Source organism: Saccopteryx bilineata, chromosome 2, assembly GCF_036850765.1.
Source record: "Saccopteryx bilineata isolate mSacBil1 chromosome 2, mSacBil1_pri_phased_curated, whole genome shotgun sequence".
In the NCBI taxonomy this organism is placed as follows: domain Eukaryota; kingdom Metazoa; phylum Chordata; class Mammalia; order Chiroptera; family Emballonuridae; genus Saccopteryx; species Saccopteryx bilineata.
The window spans coordinates 18,291,442-18,312,421 of NC_089491.1; the positions used below are offsets into that span (position 1 = coordinate 18,291,442).

A 20,980-nucleotide genomic window follows, 5' to 3' on the forward strand; every position below is an offset into this window, starting at 1 on the left:
CACCAGGAGGGTCCACGCCCTCTTCTTGCTCCATATGCGTAGACAGGCCTCACCCCTGTTTCACAGCTCTGGATCCCCTGAGTCACGTGTCTTGGAAGGGTATAGCGCCTCTTCTCACTGTGTGTGGTGCCCCTGTAATAGCTCCTGCCACTGGGGGCATCTTAGATCATGCAGGCCTAGAATATTCCTTTTATGGGCTTTTCTTAAGAAAACAGGCTCCAGCAACTTCCATCTGTATCTCTCATCTAACAGAATTCTGGATGATCCATGAATCATGATATCTAGTCCAATCTTATTCCTTGGAAGCCTCGTTTGAGGGAGTCGTGCATTTGCCTAGAATCCCATGACCTTCCCAACAGCTCTTGTTACCCGTCTTGATGGTGTGACACGGATGCAACATTTAGGATGCAAGGGCCAGACAGGTCTGGGTTTGCCTCTTGGCTCTTATTGGCTGTGTAATTTGGGGTAAGTTCCACCCCTTTCATAGTTTGGGTTTATGTCCAAGAAGTCTGAATAGTAGGAATGTGCCCATTTTGAAGAGTTACTGTAAGTAGGTCTGGAATCCGTAGAAACACAAATGGGCCGTGGCTGGTTAGCTCAGTTGATTGATTTTCAACCTTTTTTTTTTTTTCATGGCACAAACACACACTAATTACTAAGGTCAGTGCCCCTGACTAAATGCAACCATTTTCATCTCATAGCACAAATAAATTAGTTACTAAGGGAGAAGAGGTCAGGACCCCTTTTTCTTTAGTAATTAGTTTATGAGTGCGTGAGAAACAAAGGTTGAAAATCACTGGTAGAGCATTGTCCAGAGATGGCAAAGTTACAGGTTCAATCCCCGGTCAGGGCACATAGAGGAGTCTACCAATGAACGTGTGAATGGATGCAACCTGCCAAACGGTGTTTCTCTCTCTCCTTCCCTCCTTCTCTCTCTCTCTACTCCCCCTTTCTCCCCCCCTCCCACTTTCTCTCTAAGATCAATAAAGAGAAAGAAATGAAATGGAAGAGTTGGGCAGTGGGAAGAGTTCTGTTTAGACTCAGGTGGAGCGGGGCACACACCTCCGTTCTGCCGTATCAGAGGCCGGGTGGCCTTCAGCCGCCGTTTCTTCACCTTTCTACGCCACAGCGTCCTAAGCGTCAAGTGCAAAGTGGATGCCTGCCTTCCAAAAGTACGAAGATCGATGGAATAAAGGGGATAAAGTTCCAAGGACAATTTTACTTATCACAACTAGACACACATCCTATCATACGATGATAAACCTACTTGGATTTTTTTTTATTCTTATATTCTTTTCAAATCTGTTTTTGTATCACTTTCTTGATTATAAATACAATAAGTGATGGAACCAACTGTAATGAATGCACGTTTTAAGACTTAAAAAAAAGAAAAGTCCAATGCTCCAGGTGTCTGTGAGGTTTGACCGTCCCCTTTCTCCCCAAGGGAAGAAGCCATGCTGTCCACGTACTTTGAGACCATCAATGACCTGCTGTCGTCCTTCGGGCCGGTCCGCGACTGCTCTCGGAACAACGGCGGCTGCACTCGGAACTTCAAGTGCGTGTCTGACCGCCAGGTGGACTCCTCGGGATGTGTGGTGAGTGCCCATGGCCCGTCGACTCGTGAACGTGGTGTGGGCCCAGGGTGCCCGGGCGGCTGGCCGGAGGCCTCTCCCTGCCAGGGGGAGCCGGTCATGGAGGATCACACGCTCACCAATCCTACCTCCGTGGCCTTTGGCACACCAGGCTGCCTCGGTTTCCTCATCTGTAAAATGGGACAATTAAACCTACCCCCTCGAATTGCTGAAACAATGAAATAAGATATTAGTTAGCACTGTAGTCCCCAAGATACAGGAGGTCCTCGAGAGCTCCCAGCTTCAGGACGCTGGTAGCTTATTTGGGAACGGGTAGGGCACGGCATGTCTTACGAGATCCATAAGTGAGTGGGTGGAGGCGTGTTAGTGCCGTGTCCAGGAGAGAAAGTTTGAGTTGAGACTGAAGGCTTGTGGGGGGCTTCCTGGGGAAGCTGGTGTTGGAACTGGTCTCAGAAGATACGGAAGACAGATCGCTCACGTTAGGAAAAGAGCAGGGATGGCGAGCGTGTGCAGGAAGGCTGGAGAACAAGTGTGTCAGGAGCTTTAGTATCTGCTGTGGGTTAAGGACACAGAGGAAGACCCGTGTTGCCTGGTCTATAAGGAGGGCGTCTAACTGGATATTTTTTCACATAGAAATGACCCAGGGTGCTTATTTAAAATGCAAGTTTTAGGATTCCTTGCATGAGATTTTGATTCTATGAAGGGTCTTAGGGTCCTGGCAACCTGGATGTTTAACAATTTAATGAGCATAGAGGCTGAGGGCGTCTTGGAAGCAGACCGGGAACCATTGCCCTGCAGGCTAAGTTCCTGACCCTGGCACTCAGAACCCTTCTTGGCTTGGTCCTCGGTTCTTCGTTTCACACTAGATCCAAATGGAGCTAATTAGCCATTCTCTGAACATCCTTGCCTGTTTACTGCCTCAGAGCCTTTGCTCGAGCTGTTCTTTTCTCTCCCCCTAAAGTGCATGACTCCCCCAGCCCATTTAGCAAACACATGGACCACCTTTCCAGATTCACCTCCTTTGTGAAGCCTGCCCCGTCCCCTGCTTTGAGAAGTGACCACACTCTTCTAAAGATCATGACTGTTCTTCGTCCCTACATCTGGCACCTCACTGGTGATAATGTATGGCACAGCCTGGCTTTTTTCTCACCCAAAAGCTGAGGAAGAAGCCATGGAATCTGTTGATTCAGCCCGACACCCTGATAGTACCCGTCTCAGTAAATGAGGAAGGAAGAAAGAAGGGCAGGAAGGGAGGGATGGGTCCAGGCTTGGGAACCCTGCTCTGGATGAGGTTTTGGGGAAGTGCCGACGTAACAGCTGGGGAACGGACAGCGGCCAGGAGGCCAACACAGAGAAGCTTCTAGAGAGTGAGATCATACAATGAAACTGTACTTTAGGCTCAAAGATCCACGCATCTTCAGAGTGAACGGGCAAGTGGAGATTTTATTGAATGGAGTTCTTAGGATTATAAATGATGGAGAGGAACTATATCAGCTCAAAGGGGAGTCTAGGCACAAAAGGATGGAGAGGTCAGACAGGGTCATCGGGGTCCTCTCAACATTGCTTCCCTGAGCACCGTGTCCTGCTCTGGCCACTTCCCCTCTCCCCTCAGTGAGTCCTGCAGGACAAGGACATCTCTTTCCCCTTCCTCTGAGAGTCACAGGATGCCATCAACATGGGCCAGCTCCGTTTTCAAGCTCATCGCCGTACCAATCCCTGAGGTCATGGGGAAAGACAGGGCTCATCCCAGAACCAGCCAGTCAGGGGCTCGGGCCAAGCGGCAGCTGCTCCTAAAACATGTGGTAGTGAGTTGGGGGAAAGGCATAGACTCTGAAGGAAAAGTAGGGTGCTGGCAACAGGCCAGGCGCTGTGGCCACGAGGTTGGGGTGCCTCCGCAGCTGTCTGCTGCAGTGTTGCAACCCAAGCCTTCACTGTACATATTGGAAAAGCACGGCTCTGGGGGGTGGGGGCGGGGAGGGTCTGCCCAGGTCTTCATTAGTGTTGTCTCCAAACCACGAGGCCAGTCGTTCTGAAAGGATTAAGTTGTCTGTCTCTCTTCCCTTGTCCCTTCAGTTCTCTTCCCCTGAACTAATTAAGCTCCTTATTGAGGATAGAGGTCCCAGAAGAATGAAGCCTCAGAATGCAGAGAAGTGTGTGTGTGTGTGTGTGTGTGTGTGTGTCTAAGCAAGACTTGTCTCTCTTCTCCTCACTTGTTAATATAAACAGGAACGTTGAAGAGAGGGAAAAAAAGAACATTTGGTCCCCAGAGGGTAAGAGAACATTCAACAGTCTGATGAGGTTGTCAGAGACCTTCCTCTCTAGGTTAGGGATCTGACGGTAAAGCTGCAACTTCAGGGCTCAGTGGGTGTCAGGCAGGCTTTTCTCGCCGTGACTTCAGAAGAGACAGATAAACGCCAGCTCGTGCACTGAAACTTAAAGCGCTCCCATTGTTCTGTGGGATCTTCATCCTGCCTGCAAAGAGAACCTTTCTCTTACAACCCCTCCTCTAATGAACTCCATATGGCAAATAATAGTCATAATAATGTCTTATATTTTTAGAACACTTTTGGAGTCCTCATGGCACATCTACACCCAATAACTCATCTTCACAACAAACCTGGACAGTTCCGTTTCCTCACCCAAAGTGGAAAGCAAGCTGATTTTTCAAGGTTTCACCACAAGGTGGCAGGAGGGAGGCCTGCGAGCCTGTCTTCAATATTCTTCTCAGTGCCGGAGTCACTTTGGGTGGCCTTTCCTGTAGAACTGAGAGAGGAGAGGGCAGCAAAGGACTTTAGCAAGGAGGCTGGTCTGGGTGAATTGGGCTGAAACCCTGACCTGGTCATTGGAGAGTTTTAGAATCCGCGTTGACCTCATCAGCCTTAGTTTATTCATCTTGTAAAAAGGAAGCAATTGCTCTTTGGTTCATAGGTGTTTCTGAAGAAATCAAAGACTGTAACTGTAAACAATCTGGGATTTACAGAGTGCCATTTATGTGGAAGACGATGGGGCCACCATAACTGATGATTTTATGTACTGGGTATGATATTTGGGGCCACAAAATTTCAGGAGCTCAGGCTATTTAATTTTTTTTCCCAGTGTTTCTGTAACTGAATTTTATTTCTGCTCTGCTGCAGTCACTGGTCAGTTTAGCTTTTCTGCCCCTTCCTTCTTCCTGAACATCCAAGTTCAGGGGGCTGGCGGGCGCCTGAGGCATGGTGGCAAGGGGTTGACTTAGCCGGGACCATCACTTGTCAGTCTCATGCCTGCTGTCATACCTGGCCGTTGTCTACCACTCTCCTCTTTCCGGAGTGTGCCAGGATCGCTCTGTTCCCGTGTGACGTACAGGTGTGTGGTCCATCCCAGCATCTGCTGCCACGTTCTGTTCCTCTTGACCACAGGTCATTTGAGTCCAGCTGGCTCTGTTCATCAGATAGCTTTTCTGTCCTCAGCTCTTCGGCACCGCCCCGAGGCCATTAGACCTGAGGGGAGCTGTCTGAAGCCCCTTAACCTAGACCAGCCGTGAAGGCATATACAGGGGGCTGCTTTTATGCCAGAGGATAGCGCATGATCACACTTGCAGTCCACCAAACGCTACCCGGCGAGAGGCACAGATGCCCTTTGCCTTCAGATCCCTGAAACCCACCTGGCTTTCTATAGCCCTCCTCCTCTCTGTGCCTGGTGGGAACAGCGTCGGAGTACCCTCTAAGCATATTCACCAGTATTTCCTCTCGTTGGACTTCCCACACCCCTCTCTTCCCCCAGCTCAGATGACCCTTATAGGTGGGATGGAGGCCACTTCTCTAACAGGTCAGATTCTCTCATCTGTTGTTGTTACTATTATTACTGATATTATTTTACCTTCTAAGTAGACCTCAACTTCTGAAACCCAAAATTAGGAGCAGGCGGGGAATGACTTCTTTGCTTACTTTTCTGGTTTTTCTGCAGTGGTCATTCTCCCCTGGGACAAGGTGGCCCTCAGGGATGCAGCTGCCCAATTTGGGAAGGGTCCTAGGGTGTGTGGCTCCCCAAGAATGTCCACATCCAGCCTGACCAGATGGTGGCGCAGTGGATAGAGCATTGAACTGGGATGCCGAGGACCCAGGTTCGAGACCCCAAGGTCGCCAGCTTGAGCTCAGGCTCATCTGGTTTGAGCAAAAGCTCACCAGCTTGGACCCAAGGTCTCTGGCTAGAGCTAGGGATTACTCGGTCTGCTGAAGGCTCACGGTCAAGGCACATATGAGAAAGCAATCAATGGACAACTAAGGTGTTGCAATGCACAATGAAAAACTAATGATTAATGCTTCTCATCTCTCCGTTCCTGTCTATCCCTCTCTCTGACTCTCTCTCTGTAAAAAAAAAAAAAAAAAAAAAAAAAATGTCCACATCCTAATGCCTAGAACCTGTGACTATGTCACGGGGTGGGGACTAAATTCACAAATGAAATTCAAGTTGCTAATACATTGATTGATCTTAAAGAGAGAGATTGTCCTGAATGATCAGGGTAGGCCCAGTGTAATCACAGAGTCCTCACATGTGGAAGGAGGAGGCAACAGAGGAATCCAGGGTGATGTCACATCACCAGCTTCGAAGGTGGAGGAAGGGGGAGTACAAGCGGAGGAAAGTCTCTGGCCCTTGGAAAAGGCAAGGAAATTGACCCCCTCCCCACACACACACACAGAGAGCCTCCAGAAAACACATGTAGTGCTGCCAACCCCCTGTTTTCAGCCAAGGGAAACTTTTAACCTAGAGACCTAGACGAGAGTGTACTTGTGTTAAACCGCCAGCCCCTGGTAATCCAGTACGACAGCCATCGAAAGCTAGCGCAGGGTGAGTGCTAACACGGAGAGGGAAGGTGAGCCCGGAGAGGCGCCATGAAGAATCATCCAGCCGTTTTGGTTCTCAGTTATTTCTGGGGAGACGCTCACCTCCTGGTGGGGGTTGAAGACCTAACAATGACTGAAGCTTCAGATGCTGGAGAGAGACCCGTGTCCCTGTTCTATGTACGGAAGAGTAAAAGAGCGCCATCTATTAGACGTGGTGTGAATCTGACAAACATAATTATGTCAGCGAGGCAGTTGGCAAAGTAAGCTATGTTTCCGGTGTATTGTATGCGGCAGCATAAACACTGCAAGAATCTAATCAAGATAGAGGAGGAAACCAAAGAACACTGTAAGCACTTAATCAGGATACTGTGTCTGTGGAGGACACTGCGCCTGCTCTGTGTGGCTGCCGTCCCCTGAAGCGTTTCCCTCCAGCGGCCCCTTGGTATCTGCTGGTTTTCCCAGCTCAGGGATGGTCCTTCCCTGGATTCAACCCCAGACGATCAAATGATTGAAATCTATCCTCAGTCCCTTTTGAAAGAAATGTCACTTCCTTGTCATTCCAATGATCTGTTATTGCATAACACTCTGTCCCCAAAATTCAGTGGCTTAACACAACGGTTGTGTCTGGCTCACGGTTGTGTGGTTCAGGAATGTGGGAAGGGCTCGGCTGGGGGGTTGGCCTCAGATCCGGGTCAGGGGGGGTGTCTGGAGCTGGAGGATGTGCTCCTGTGAGAGCGCCCTTCACTCACCTGTCTGGGGCTGGGGCTGGGAGAGCTGGCGGTTGGTGCCGGCTAGGTGGGCGCTCGGCTGGGGCTGTCAGCGAGACTGCCCGCCTGTGGCCTCTCCATTCGGCTTGGGCTTCTCACAGCAGGAAGGCTGGATTTGCAAAGGAAGCATCCCCAGGTCCAGTGCTGCCAGAGTCCAGGCAGAAGCCGCAAGGCTTCTCAGCACCAAGTTTCTATTCCTCAGTCCCGGAACATCAATACTCCCATGTTCTATCAGCCAAACAGCTCATCGAGGTCAGCTCAGATTCAGGGGAGAGAATAGCACTTCCCCCGTCCGTAAGAGGAGTAGCCAGGATGGCGTGGCCATCTTTAATCTGCCCACTTACCTCCAGCCTGTATCCACAGACCAAGGCTGCTGCAGCAGGAAGGGACCATGGAAAACTTCTAACCAGGCCGGCACTTCTACCAATAGACAGAACGACAGAGGCCTGGGGTGATGCAGGAGTCACTCGAGTTCAGGTGGGCAGCAGGAAGGAATTCCTCCCACGTGGACTCTCCTACAGTTTGGTCCTTAGAGCACCGGCTCTGCCCCTGCAGCGGTCCAGAGGCTGATGTGGCCACGGTCCTGTATCCAGGACTGGGAGTGGAGCAAGGGACAAAAGCAAGAGCCCCCGCCTTGTGTTATGAGTGAGTTCACAAGACACGGTGCCCTTCAGTGGCGCTGCCGTTGTGACCTTGAACAAATCACTGTGCATTTCTGCACAAGAACGTCTCACAGGGCCGATGGTGATAGGAAAGACCGGGCACTCATTAAGCACCAACTGTATGCCAGTCCACTTACATTCGTGGCAATGGATGCCTGCAACTGTACTCCTCGATGGGTATCATTATCTCCATTTTCCAAAGGAGAAAAGCGAGTGATAGAAGAGCAATCATCCGCGTGGTGACTGTGCCAGGCGTGATTCTAAGTGCACTGCTTATTTTAATATTTAATTCTCACAGTCACCCTGTGAGCCAGGTTTGATGACAGTCTCCACGTCACACGTGAGGAAAACGAAACTCTGTTGGAGAATGAGGGAATGAATGAGAAGAGGCAGAGAGGAAGGAGGGGCACTGGGAGAGGGTCCAGGGTCTTCACTGAACGTGAGGACAGAGGAAGGTGCAGGGGTTCGCCTGCTGTCTGGATCCTAGGAAGCCACCCATGTCTTTGGGGAGGGGAAGGGTCTAATGTCAGTTCTAGCCCCACCTCTGGATTCCAGACCAGTTCCACTAAGCTCCACCCCCTACCGGTCACCCAGCCGCATTCTCACCTCCTCTTCTCCCTCTTTTCCTTTTTCCATTTGACCTAAGATGCCATCTGGCCTCCTAAATATTAGGAAGGACCCTAGGACTCCTGATTGGTCTGAGATGCTGGGCAGCAACAACAACAACAAAAAATGCTGCCTCTTAAAGTCAAGAGGATTAAAGATATGACTTTTCAGGTTTTATAAGTCAGGCAGCTCCTGGCACTGCTCAGCAGGAGGCAGAAGCTGGAATCTGGTTCAGTTAAGGAGAGAGAGGCTGCTTGTCTCCCTCATCTTCCTCCCTTTGATGACTCCATTGGACTATACTTATGAAGACAACTCAAGGGGCGGGGAATTAAGGGCCTCAGAGGGCGGAAGCACTTCGGAGCACAGCCCAGGTACCCCGGACCAGGGAAGCCCCACCCCGTCTGCCTGGTGTTGTCCTTCCTGGGAGGGTGGAGCAGGAATGAGCCTAGCTGGGTCTGGTCCTGGCAAGTGGCTTCTTCCTCCCCAGAAACATACTCCCAAACTTTAGTCCATCCCTGCAGATCAGCGACATGGGGTGTGATGGATTTGCAGTACAACCAGTACAAGTTTTATAAGAGCCAAAATAAGAGGAATAATGCTTGCCACATTTTCTTTTTCTAAATATGTATATATTTCATGTAAGTGAGAGGAGGGGAAATAGACAGACTCTTGCATGTGCCCCAACCAGGACCCACCTGGCAGCCATCATCTGGGGCCAGTGCTCCCAACCGAGCTATTTTCAGCTCCTGAGTCTGAGGCTCCACAGAGCCAACCTCAGTGCCCGGGTCTGATATGCTCGAATCAGTCAAGCCATGGCTGCGGGCGATGAAGAAAGGGGTGGTGAGAAGCAAAGGGTCGCTTCTGTGTGCTCTGACTGGGAATCAAACCTAAGACTGCTACATGCTGGGTTGATGCTCTACCACTGAGCTAACCAGCCAGGGCCAAAAAAAAAATCTTTAGAAATATGCCAAGTCAAGAGGCAAAGCACCTTTCAGGAGACTCAGAGACTCTTGGGTTGGGAAAGAGAATTGAAAGGGTGGAACATCTCCCATATGGTGTCCTTACCTAAGTGCCCTCTGGTCAGACAGGTCCTCAGAGGATTCTGTCCAAGCATCTTCATCAGTGATACTAGTACTGATGTGAGCAGCACCACATTGGATCCTCACAGCTGCCTCAGGAGATGGACACTGTGTTCACTCCTATGTTGTCCTTGAGGAAACGGATTCAGAAAGCGTGAAGAACTTGCCTAAGTCCAGGCAGCCAGGTAAAGGCAGAGCAGGTATCCAAAGCCATCAAAGTCCAAAGCCCATTCTCTTAACTCATTAGGTGACGAGTTCCAGAGACTGAAGGTCGGGTCGTTCGACCTCAGTCGAATTAAAGCAAATGTCCCTAATGTCAGGGACCATAAAGGGAGGGGCCGTTTCCTTCTCTCCACCCTCCTTCAATGCCCAAGGTGGGTTCTTCCTCCTCTACGTGCAAGAATGTAGAAGAAGAGGAAAGAAAACGAGAATGGGAAAAGGGGGGTGGCCTGGTCAGAAAAGGACATTGGAACCGTGCCCATTGACTCAGTGTCTGGACGCCAGGCTCAAACTTCGTGGGGGTCAGGCGGTTGAAGGAAGGTAGCTGTCCCCCACTGGGAGCTCTGTGTTTGCCTCTGCTTTGTACACTTCCAGGGGAGCCTCCTTCCTTCCAGGGGCTGGGGCTGGGGCTGGGCAGAGGAAGGGCGGGATGGGGTTTCTTCCAAGGTTGTAATGTGCGGCATTCTCATAAAGTCTACGCACCCTTTTATGACACTACCTGTTTTATTTCTTGTGTGACATTTGAAGCCTTCTTCACTTCCCCCCCCCCATTTTATTTCTTTGGGACCCGGATCTGCTGGGTCTGATGGTATTTCCAGTAAGCTGGTTTTATTGTGTGGAAGTCCTTATCTGTTCAAGTCAGGGAGCAGCCCCCACCCTTCCGGAGGGATAGTCTTCACCCTTTGATTTCCGGAGGAATGGCGGGGGGGGGGGGGGTACTGGAGGCAGAGGTGGGAGGCAGCTGCCTTCTGGGGTCAGCCACCTGTCGGCTGCAAGTGTGGAGCGAGTCACTTCCCGGAGAGTGGCAGCCATTCCTGTAGACCGTACCCCTGGAACTGGAGAAGCAGTTTGGGACGAGGCTTGGGAGGGGCCCAAGTCCTTTTCATTTCCTGAAATCTGTGACCTCGTGAATACATATTCTCAAAGGGCAGCAGTTCCAATATTGGAAGGGCCTAAGGGCAGAGAACGCAGCATGGGGCTTAACGTGTTGGTTGGTGGGAAGCTGACTGCACCTGGGACAACATCTCTCCATTCCTGCTGTGAGCATCTCGGGGAGTGATGGTTGGCAAATCCATTGCATCTCGTGCACTTGCCTCAAACCCCTTCTCTGCTTTGGAAAGGGGCCCCTGTGAGATGATGTACTTTCTCCCACCGTCTCCTTCACCTCCAGGGGGCCAGTGCCACATTAAAAAGCACGGTTTCTGGCATTAGAGAGACTCAGGCCAAAAACTCACTCTGTCATTCACTAGCCCTGTGGCTTTGGGACAAATCATGTAAGAGCTCTGAGTCTCAGGTTCCTGGTGAGTAAAGTGAGGATAATCGTGCCTGACAAACTGTTCTTAGGACTTAGGACAAACTGAGATAACGCATACGTAAGGGGCCAGCGCCCGGCTCTACGTAGACAGGACACGTGGTAGCTGTTGTTACTATTGTCTGATATCTCACTCAGGGATCATGGTGGTGGTGGTGGTGGTGGTGGTGGTGGTGGTGGTGATGGTGATGGTGGTGGTGGTGGTGGTGGTGGTGGTGGTGGTGGTGATGGTGGTGGTGGTGGTGGTGGTGGTCATGGTCATGGTGGTGATGGTGGTGGTGGTGGTGGTGGTGGTGGTGGTGGTGGTGGTGGTGATGGTGGTGGTGGTGGTGGTGGTGGTGGTGGTGGTGGTGATGGTGGTGGTGGTGATGGTGGTGGTGGTGGTGGTGGTGATGGTAGTGGTGGTGGTGATGATGGTGGTGGTGATGGTGGTGGTGGTGGTGGTGGTGGTGGTGGTGGTGGTGATGGTGGTGGTGGTGGTGGTGGTGGTGATGGTGGTGGTGATGGTGGTGGTGGTGGTGGTGGTGGTGGTGGTGGTGGTGATGGTAGTGGTGGTGGTGGTGGTGGTGGTGGTGATGGTGGTGGTGGTGGTGGTGGTGCTGGGGATGAGAGCTAAAATGATCTGAGTGCGCATCTTGTCCCAAAGGCTCTGACATGGTTGCACTGTTATTCCTGTTCTTACAAATGGGAAACTGAGTCAGAGAGAACTTGAGTAACTCACTGAAGTTCTCACAGATCCTGAGTTCTAGAGCGGGGAATGTAAGCACCCTTATCCTTAACCAGGACACATTCTTTTTTATTTTTAATGAAATTATTAGGGTAACATTACTTAGTAAAATTGTATAGGTATACAACACTATAATACATCATCTGTATATTGTACGGTGTGTTCCTACCCCAAGTCAAGTCTCCTTTCTTCACCATTTACCCCTCCTTTACCTCCTCCTACCTCCCCCCACTCCCCTTCCTCCTCTCCTACCTCCCCCATGCCCCTTCCCCCACTCCTACCTCCCCCCACTCCCTTTCCCCCACTCCCCTTCCTCCACTCCCCTTCCCCCACTCCCCTTCCCCCACTCCCCTTCCCTCTCTCCTACCTCCCCCTACTCCCCTTCCCCCACTCCCCTTCCCCCTCTCCTACCTCCCCCCACTCCCCTTTCCCCACTCCTACCTCCCCCCACTCCCCTTCCCCCACTCCCTTTCCCCCTCTCCTACCTCCCCCCACTCCCCTTTCCCCACTCCTACCTCCCCCCACTCCCCTTCCCCCACTCTGACCTCTCCCCACTCCCCTTCCCCCACTCCTACCTCTCCCCACTGCCCTTCCCCCACTCCTACCTCCCCCCACTCCCCTTCCCCCTCTCCTACCTCTTCCCACTGCCCTTCCCCCACTCCTACCTCCCCCCACACCCCTTCCCCCACTCCTACCTCTCCCCATACCCCTTCCCCCTCTCCTACCTCCCCCCACTCCCCTTCCCCCTCTCCTACCTCCCCCCACTCCCCTTCCCCCTCTCCTACCTCCCCCCACTCCCCTTCCTCCTCTCCTACCTCCCCCACGCCCCTTCCCCCACTCCTACCTCCCCCACTCCCCTTCCCCCACTCCTACCTCTCCCCACTGCCCTTCCCCCACTCCTACCTCCCCCCACTCCCCTTCCCCCACTCCTACCTCCCCCCACTCCTACCTCCCCCCACTCCCCTTCCCTTCTCCTACCTCCCCCCACTCCCCTTCCCCTACTCCCCTTCCCCTCTCCTACCTCCCCCCACTCCCCTTCCCCCACTCCCCTTCCCCTCTCCTACCTCCCCCCACTCCCCTTCCCCCACTCGTACCTCCCCCCACTCCCCTCCCCCCACTTCCCTTCCCCTCTGGTAATCGCCATACTATTGTCTGTGTCTATGAGGTTTTTTTTATTTTCTTTTCTTCCTGTTGCTTAATCCCTTCATCTTTTCACCCAACCCCACAAACCCTTCCTTTCTGACAGCTGTATATCTGTTTATCTGTTAAGTCTGTTTCTATTTTGTTTTTTATAGTATTTGTTTATTAGATTCCATGTACAAGTGAGGTAATATGGCACTTGTCTTTCTCTGCCTGGCTCAGTTCACTTATCATAATGCTCTCCAGGTCCTTGCACGCTGTCTCAAAGGGTAAGATTTCCTTCCTTTTTATGGCTGAGTAGTACTCCATTGTGTAAATGCACCACAGCTCTTTCATCCACTCCTCTACTGATGGGCACTTGGGCTGCTTCCAAATCTTGGCTATTGTGAATAATGCTGCAATGAACATAGGGGTGCATATATTCTTTTGAATTAGTGTTTGGGGATTCTTCAGCTATATTCCCAGATGTGGGATCACAGGACAGATTCTTCATAACATCATTTGTATGGCATGGAGGGGAACATACCATTGTTGACTTTGTCTTATTGATGGACATTTTGAGTGTTTTCAAATTTAGTCTATTATAAACAAGGTTGCTCTGAGCAGAAGCCTCTTTCTGTGCTTTGAGTTACTTATATAGAATAGAAGCCTATAAGTTTTCAAACTGCATTATGTTCTACACTTTGGGAGAAGGTGTGGGATGGGGTTTTTTTTTAAAGGAGCAACACTGCTTTTGGTTTTCTGGATGAGCCCAGGGTTAGGGTGCTGGTGTTCTTTCAGAACGCAGTTCAAAGGCAGTCTGGGCCCTGGACGATTGGCTCAGTGGTAGAGCATTGGCCTGGCGTGTGGAAGTCCCGGGTTTGACTCCTGGCCAGGGCACACAGGAGAAGTGCCCATCTGCTTCTTCATCCTTCCTCCTCTCTTTTCTCTCTATCTCTTTCTTCCCCTCCTGCAGCCAAAGCTCCTTTGGAGCAAAGTTGGACCGGGTACTGAGGATGGCTCCATGGCCTCTGCCTCAGGTGCTAGAATGGCTCCAGTTGCAAAGGAGCAATGCCCTAGATGGGTAGAGCATCATCCCCTGGTGGGCATGCCAGGTGGATCCTGGTCAGGCACATGCGGGAGTCTGTTTCTCTACCTCCCTGCTTCTCACTTCAGAAAAGAAAAAGAAAAAGAAAGGCAAGCTGGGTCCGGGGGTAGGGTTGGCCAAATAGATCCCTGGGCAGGGGAAGGACAAAATAAAAGTAGCACTTTAGGGAGTAGAACCTGGTGAAGTGTGTGTGATGCATGCGGGAGAGAGTCCAAAGGCAGAGGGTTGCTCAGAGCAGGGTGAACAAGGCAGCTGGGCTCTCGTCTCCTTGACGATGTGAGGCCCAGTGACTGCGGAGTTGCAGTGGCGGTGCTGAGAGGCTGGGAAGACAGAATCCATAGCTGTTGGAATGCTAGTAATTACACATTGTCCTTTGCTTTTTGTTGCTGTTGTTATTGTTCAGTAACCCATGCTCATTATAAAATAAAGTAAAACAAATTTAAATACTGCTGAAATGTATAAACCAAGATCCACTCTTTCTCCCACCTACTTGCTTTAGAGATAGCTTTGTCACACTTTGGTTTATATGTATCTTCCTATGCATTGCCCCCCTCTGCAGATACAAATATAAATAAGAATTTATATGCATATGTTTAAAAACAGAAGTGTAGAAAGCATACAGTTGTGGCATTTTCGGACAACTGTCTATATCGGAACTGCATGTCTTTATGTAGAGGCTTTTCAAAGAGCATGCCCCTTTTCTTCTGTTTTATAAAGACATCTGTCTCCCTAACTTGATCTTAATAATATATAAACACTTTTCCTTATGTGAAACATAAGGATGAGCAAATACAGTCCAGAAGTGCAAGGGCTAAGCTTGGCTTGCGCCCCGTGTCCTAAGTTCCAGTCCGGGGCTCCCTTTTCAAGCAGCGTAGCACCTTTCTCTGACCTTTCATCATCCTTCTTTTATCATGGGTCTGGGAATAAAGACATGGGTGAGAAATGTTCCTCCTCATCATCATGGTTAATTTGAAAATATATCCTCTTCCTTCTGTTCTTCAGTTTCTCATGCACTCTGCCTTCCTAAGGCTTCACCCACCAGCCCAGACATCCTTGGAGACCGTAGAGGTGGCGGGGGTGGCAAATGGTTAGTTTGGGGCACAGGTGGAGAAATGACGGGGCTCTCACCACCAGCCAGGATCCCGGAAACCTGTACCTTGAGGTAGCAAACCGCGGGAAGGTTTTCTGAAACACTCGCTGGCCTTTCTCCTCACTGAGAAAGCAGTACCTGGATAGAATTACATGGGTTACTAGGGAGGATGGCTGATCAGTAGAATTCTTGTCCAGTGGGGAGGACAGACTTGGCTGTGATGCAGAGTGGCTTCCAATTCTGTCACTGGGAAGCTGGGTGACTGTGGGCAGACTGCTGAATGTATCTGAGTCTCTGTTATCTTGTGCATAAACGAGGGACTATTTCTGCACGTTTCATGGTGTTGGCTAAGCCCAGTGCGAATAGCTGGACACCAGTGGGACCCAGTTTCATAACCCCCTCCTTCTAGGACCAGTTCCTATCGGAGAGGGTGGAGCTTGGTGATCCAGGAAACTCGGGCTTCTTTTCTGGCGTTCATCAATCTTTAAGGATTTCACGCACCATCACTGAAAGGAGAGGGGGTTTCAGGAGCCCACTGTCATGGTGATGGCATCACCCTAGGTGATAAAAGGCTCTGTTCATGGTGCTTCCTTAGCTAAGCCCCTTATGCTTTCTATGAACTCGGAGAGTTGAACTTGATTCTCTCTGGGGCTCCTTCCTTCCCTTGAACAGTTTCTAAATCAATTCTGTGCTTAGGTTCCTAGTGGGGAGACCCTGAAGGTCAGCCTACCTGACAGCCAGTGAGACTTTTCCCCTCCACTCTCCTACTGGGGAGCTGTTCTTTCGTACCCAGTAAACCTTCCAGCAAAACAGCGTTCTCCGTGTGGGGGAATTTCCAGCAGGAGTGTCGTAACTAACCTCCATGATTTTGTTGTTGGCTTGTTTAGAAAACAAGGCATTTCCACTGAAAACATATTTGTTTCAATGATAAGATTCTAATAGGTACATAGAAGAATGGTTAGAATGCAGAGAGAGAAGAATGAAGAAGAATATCACACATAGTTATACCACCCCCAATAACCACCACTGACATACTCATATCTTCTATTAGTGGGTTTTCCACATGATCCATATTCAGCAATATCATGGTGAAATCTCCGTGTAAGAAAATGGGTGAAATAGTACATACGGTTACATCGGTAGTAACTAAGTGGTGCCCAGCAACCACGTCCCGAGTCCAGAATGAGAATATTGCCACGTTATAGAAGCCGTTTCCCTAACACACTCACAATGCTTCCGTTTCTAGTTTTAGACCCTTCTTCCCCTGCAGAAGTAGCCATGGCCCTGGTTTTGACACTGATCATGTCCCTTCTCTTTTCTTTCTAGTTCCCACCCCCCTCTGTATACATAGAACAATTCCCTTTGTTGTTGACAGTGGGTTTTCCAGCATCTGGCGTATCTCACTACGCTAGGGAAACTGATCTTCTCCACCGGTTGAAGCAAAAATGGGTGATCAGCTGGGCCACAGTTCTACTTACATTTTAGCCGCATTCAGCATGTAACCCTAAGTACTGACTGCGCTGGACACTGTGGGTCCCTGAAGTTACAGCTGTGCCCTGCGTCCTGGCTAGCAGAAAGCTCACAGCCTCCTTACCTCGCCAAAAAACGACGCTTTGGGTCCTGCCGCTGCGAATCCTACGAGATAACCTCCTCTCGGCACACGCGCAGGATGACCTTTCCCCTTTCCTATCGGCTCCCTGGGTGCAGGGTCTGGCCTGAGCCGCTGCTTCCCGTCCTCGGCACCCACAGGGGCATATTATCTTTTTTTTTTCCCCCAGCTAGTCCAAAACCTTTCAGGCTTTTTCTAAGGCATATTTTCAAATGTTACATTCTGAGTTCATTCTGGGTGAGAGGAAGACCGTTCAGGCAGGGCGTGGGGGCAGAGAGAGAAAGAGAACATATGTCTCTTAAGCTGCTGCCACTCAGTGTCACTCTGGACCTCGGACCCACACAGCTCCCTAGCCCAGTCGTATCTCTGTACCCGTTCTGCAAGTGTGACGGAGAGCGGTGTGCCCAGCGTCCCTCGTATCGGGAGTGACAGCCTCAGATCAGAACCCAGATGTGCAGGGCTCCCGTAACTTCCATAGAAATGCTGAGAGCGCGGGCCTGGGGCAGGTTCCCTGGAGCACAGGGCCCTGCTGCACTAACCGATGGCGCTGGGCCATGATGAGTAATGTCCTCATGTTCTCAGCAGCCCCGAGACAACAGGATGCCTGAACTTAGAGGGATGGTGCGCACTTATCCCGGCGTCTGGCCGGTAGGTAGTGCTCAGTAAATGGCAGCTAGACAGGCTGTTGCGGAGGCTCTGGAAATTAAGACGTGAAGCATCCTGCCCTGGGGCTGGATGGATGGTCCGTGCGTTGCTGTGGGCAGCAGGGAGGTGAGCATGTCAGAGCTGGTGCTTAATTCTCCGCCCACTTCTGTTCACACTGGGCACGGGGAGCCTCCTGGTTCAACATAGATGGCACCTGTCTCCACTCAAGGGTGGACTTTTATTTCTTCTTGTTCTTTCTCTTACATCGCTCTCTGCAGCAACAACAACAACAACAAAAATAAATAAAATATGCAAACCGCCCAAAATTGCACTCAGCATACGCTGGATAAATATATATATACCCACAGAAGCATATGTTCAGTAGCTGCTGCTCCCCGCTTTGCAAAGCCAGCTAGCTTACAGAATCATTCTTCACGCAGGGTCCGGGCGGTCCTTGAGAAGGTGTGGAGTAAGGATGCAGCCTCAAGCTGCAAGTTGAGTTTTTTAGTCACTAAGGATGGGGAAGGGACATCAGCCAGGGAAACCCAGCAGGTAGTGAGAAATCCACCTCGTGCAGAGCAGAGTACTACCTACCACCTCCACCATCAGGCTGTGGTTAATATTCCGCGTTCATATTCATAGCATATTTAGGACAGTGTCTGGCACGTGCTAAGCACGCTTAAGTGTGAGCTATTATTGTTATTAACGAGCTATACAAAGACTATCTGTTATCATCACCAGACAGTTTAGAGAATGGACGTTCTTCAGGGCGCCTGGCAGGTGCACCTGGGAAGGCGTCCCTGGTCTCCCTGGTCTCAGCCCTCAGGGCTTGTGGGTACCGTATAGAAAACGTCAAGGACTGCAAGAAGGCGCATGGTTCGTTTTCTCCCTGTGCCCCCCCCTCTTTGAATGGATATTCCTTAAGGGCTAGGGCTAAGGCTGCATAAACTTAATGACCTGGAGGACAGGAGGCTCGGATGAGGCCAATACTAACTGAACACCGCTCTGTTCAGGGTCCTAGGGAGCTCTGGGGACAGTTGCAGAAGGCTTGATGCCTCCCGCTAGAAGGATAACCAGCCTCCAGAAGAGGCTGCGGGGACGACCCACCAGCAGTGTTCTCAGGGGCTGCCCCTGCAGCAGCCCTTCTGCACGCGTCCCCAGCTCAGGTGCCACCTCCTGCTGTACCCACCACCGCCTGCCCGCTGTGGAATTCCTGCCAGCCTCATGCAGAGAACCACAGGGTGTGCAAGCCCTAAGGCCCTAAGGCCCTGAGACCAGCTGCCACTGTTCTCATGGAACAGAGGAGGGCCAAGAAGGGAGGTGCCCAAAGCAGGGCTTGTAGCCTGTGTCTCCCACTGCTCTGGGGTCCTCTACTGGGAAAGACGGGTAACTATATATCCAGACAGCTGGCCGGGACTGTCACGTGTGTGAGCAAGCCCAGCCACGCATTTCAGCCCTGGTGCCATTCCAGCTCTGTTCTTAGGCATAGGCCATCTTGAATTGGGACTTGCCACCCTCTCAGGGTTTAGCCAATTTCTTTAGTTGGTCTAGAGCGTCCTGGAGGTCAGGGACCACCGCACCTCCTGCTTCTCTGTCTCCATAGGACAGGGGGGGAGAGCATGGGCTTGGAGTCACCCACGCCATGTGTGCACCTGGCGCAGGTCCTCGAAAGCTGAGTGGCATGGGAAAGGTATTTCCAGCCTCAAGGATGTTTCCTCTTCTGCAAAATGGGGCTACCAGGAGCAAGCTCATGGACTCGCGGGCCTTCAGGAGTAGAATCAGAAAGACAGCTTAGCGCCTGGCCCGTAGTAGTGGGCGCGCAGAGAGAGCATTGGAGAGTCCTTGGTCGCGTCTTCAGTGTGTGTCGAGTGCTGCCCAGATGGCTGGCATGTGGGGAAAATCGCTTGTTGGGATTTCACTAAAACTCAAGCCAGAATGAAGCAATGCATTACATTCCAGAAACATTTACTATGCATCAAATATTGAGTGATAATAGTCGCAGTAGGTAAACTTTTATAACAATAGGCAGTTTACCAGGTACCAGGTGCTGTGCTAGGGATATCATCAAATGTCTAGTTCCTTTTTCCCATCGTGATTCTGCGTATATATCATATAAGTAGGCTCATTTTATAGGGAGAAAATTGAGATTCTGGCGTTAAGGAAGTGATTGGCTAACATTGCCCAGCTAGTAAGTGGCAAAGCCTGATCACAGTTAAGCCCAGGCCTGCCTGACCCCATGGGTCACCCCAGGTGACTCCCTGCCCTGTGCTGGGCACTGTGCTGGGTGCTTGGAGGGGCTGAGGAGAGGACGTTGTGTTTATATGTCACACTCCTCAGACCGCCCAGAGACTCCCGAGAGGACGCACTGTGAACCAGACACCGTCCCAGCTGCTAGGAGAGCAGTCACCGCGGGACAGATGATGCTTGTTGGCCCTGGGCATCGGAAGGAAGTAGGAACTTCCACTCGAGGGTTCTCTGTCCTGTCCGTCAGGGCACTGAGTGTTCCCAGCGACCCCAGGAGGCAGCTAAAGACAGGTGCCATATGATGTCACTTATATGTGGAATCTAGCAAACAAAATAAACTGACGGACAAAATAGAGAAAGAGTCAGGGTCACAGGGAACAGACTGACAGCTGTCAGAGGGGAGGAATTGGGAGACTAGTTTAAAGAAGGTGAAGGGATTAGCAAATATATATGTATATATATATGTATATATATATGTACATAACACAGAGACACAGACAGCAGTGTGGTGAGTCAGGAGAGGGCTGGGGGCAGGCTGTGCTTGGGGCGGAGGGCGCACGATGCAGTGTGCAGGTGATGTTTTGTTGAGTTGTGCACTTGAGATCTGTATGGTTTTGCAAACCAATGTCACCCTAATACATTTTTTTAAAACATAAAATGAAGTGGGGAAACCCAGATCAGAAAGATACGGGGACTTGCCCAGAACCACGCAGCCAGGAAGCAGCGGTGTCTGGATTAGAGCCCGTTGCTTGCGGTCTCCTCGGTGGCATCCCTCTGTTTCTGGGGGTCAAGAAGGGGTCTGCGGAGGGGGCTCTGTGAGCTGTGAATGGTGGAACGCACAGGGCTCTTTCAGAAGAGGAGGGCAGGCCTGGCCGAGGGCAGAGCGTGGAGAGAGTCCTGAGGTCGGACCCTGCATACAGCAGGCACTGCTGGGTGTTTGCCTGAGCGATTTCCAGACCCAGGTGGAGAAACGGGTGAGGCAGGGTGGCGTGGGGTGGGTGTCTGGGGGCTGCCCTAGGGGCTGGGGGACAGACTCTGCCTTGTGCACTGGATGTCCCAGGCCCCCGGTGGTGGCCGCGACTGCAGCCCTCCATTGCCTGTGGCTATTGATTCCTTCATCCTTCTTTGCATGCCTACCCCTTTCCTCCCTGTCAGCGTCACAGCCCGGCACAAATTGAGCGGCAGCCGAATTGGCATGAGTTGATTAAAACTCCCAGTAATAATGGGCTCTTGACTGTTCTGGTTGTCTAAATCAATGTCGGCAATAACGGACGGGCTAGGTGGCCTTGTTGGCAGATGGAGGCTGAGCAGGGAGAGGGCGGGGGACTGGGGACCGGCGGCGCCTTCTCCGCTTGCCCCCGTGCCCGGAAGTATGCTG

At 51.2% G+C, this 20,980-nt stretch overlaps 1 protein-coding gene across 5 annotated transcripts in view; it reads left to right on the forward strand.

The window, feature by feature from the left end:
• ASTN2 (astrotactin 2) overlaps positions 1–20,980 on the forward strand; it is an 886,721-nt gene that overhangs the window by 512,361 nt on the left and 353,380 nt on the right. For all 5 annotated transcript variants that reach the window (XM_066256387.1, XM_066256389.1, XM_066256388.1 and 2 more), the window contains one exon: positions 1,445–1,595. In XM_066256387.1, the coding sequence (XP_066112484.1) occupies positions 1,445–1,595 (151 nt within the window). The remainder of the gene's footprint in view (positions 1–1,444; positions 1,596–20,980) is intronic.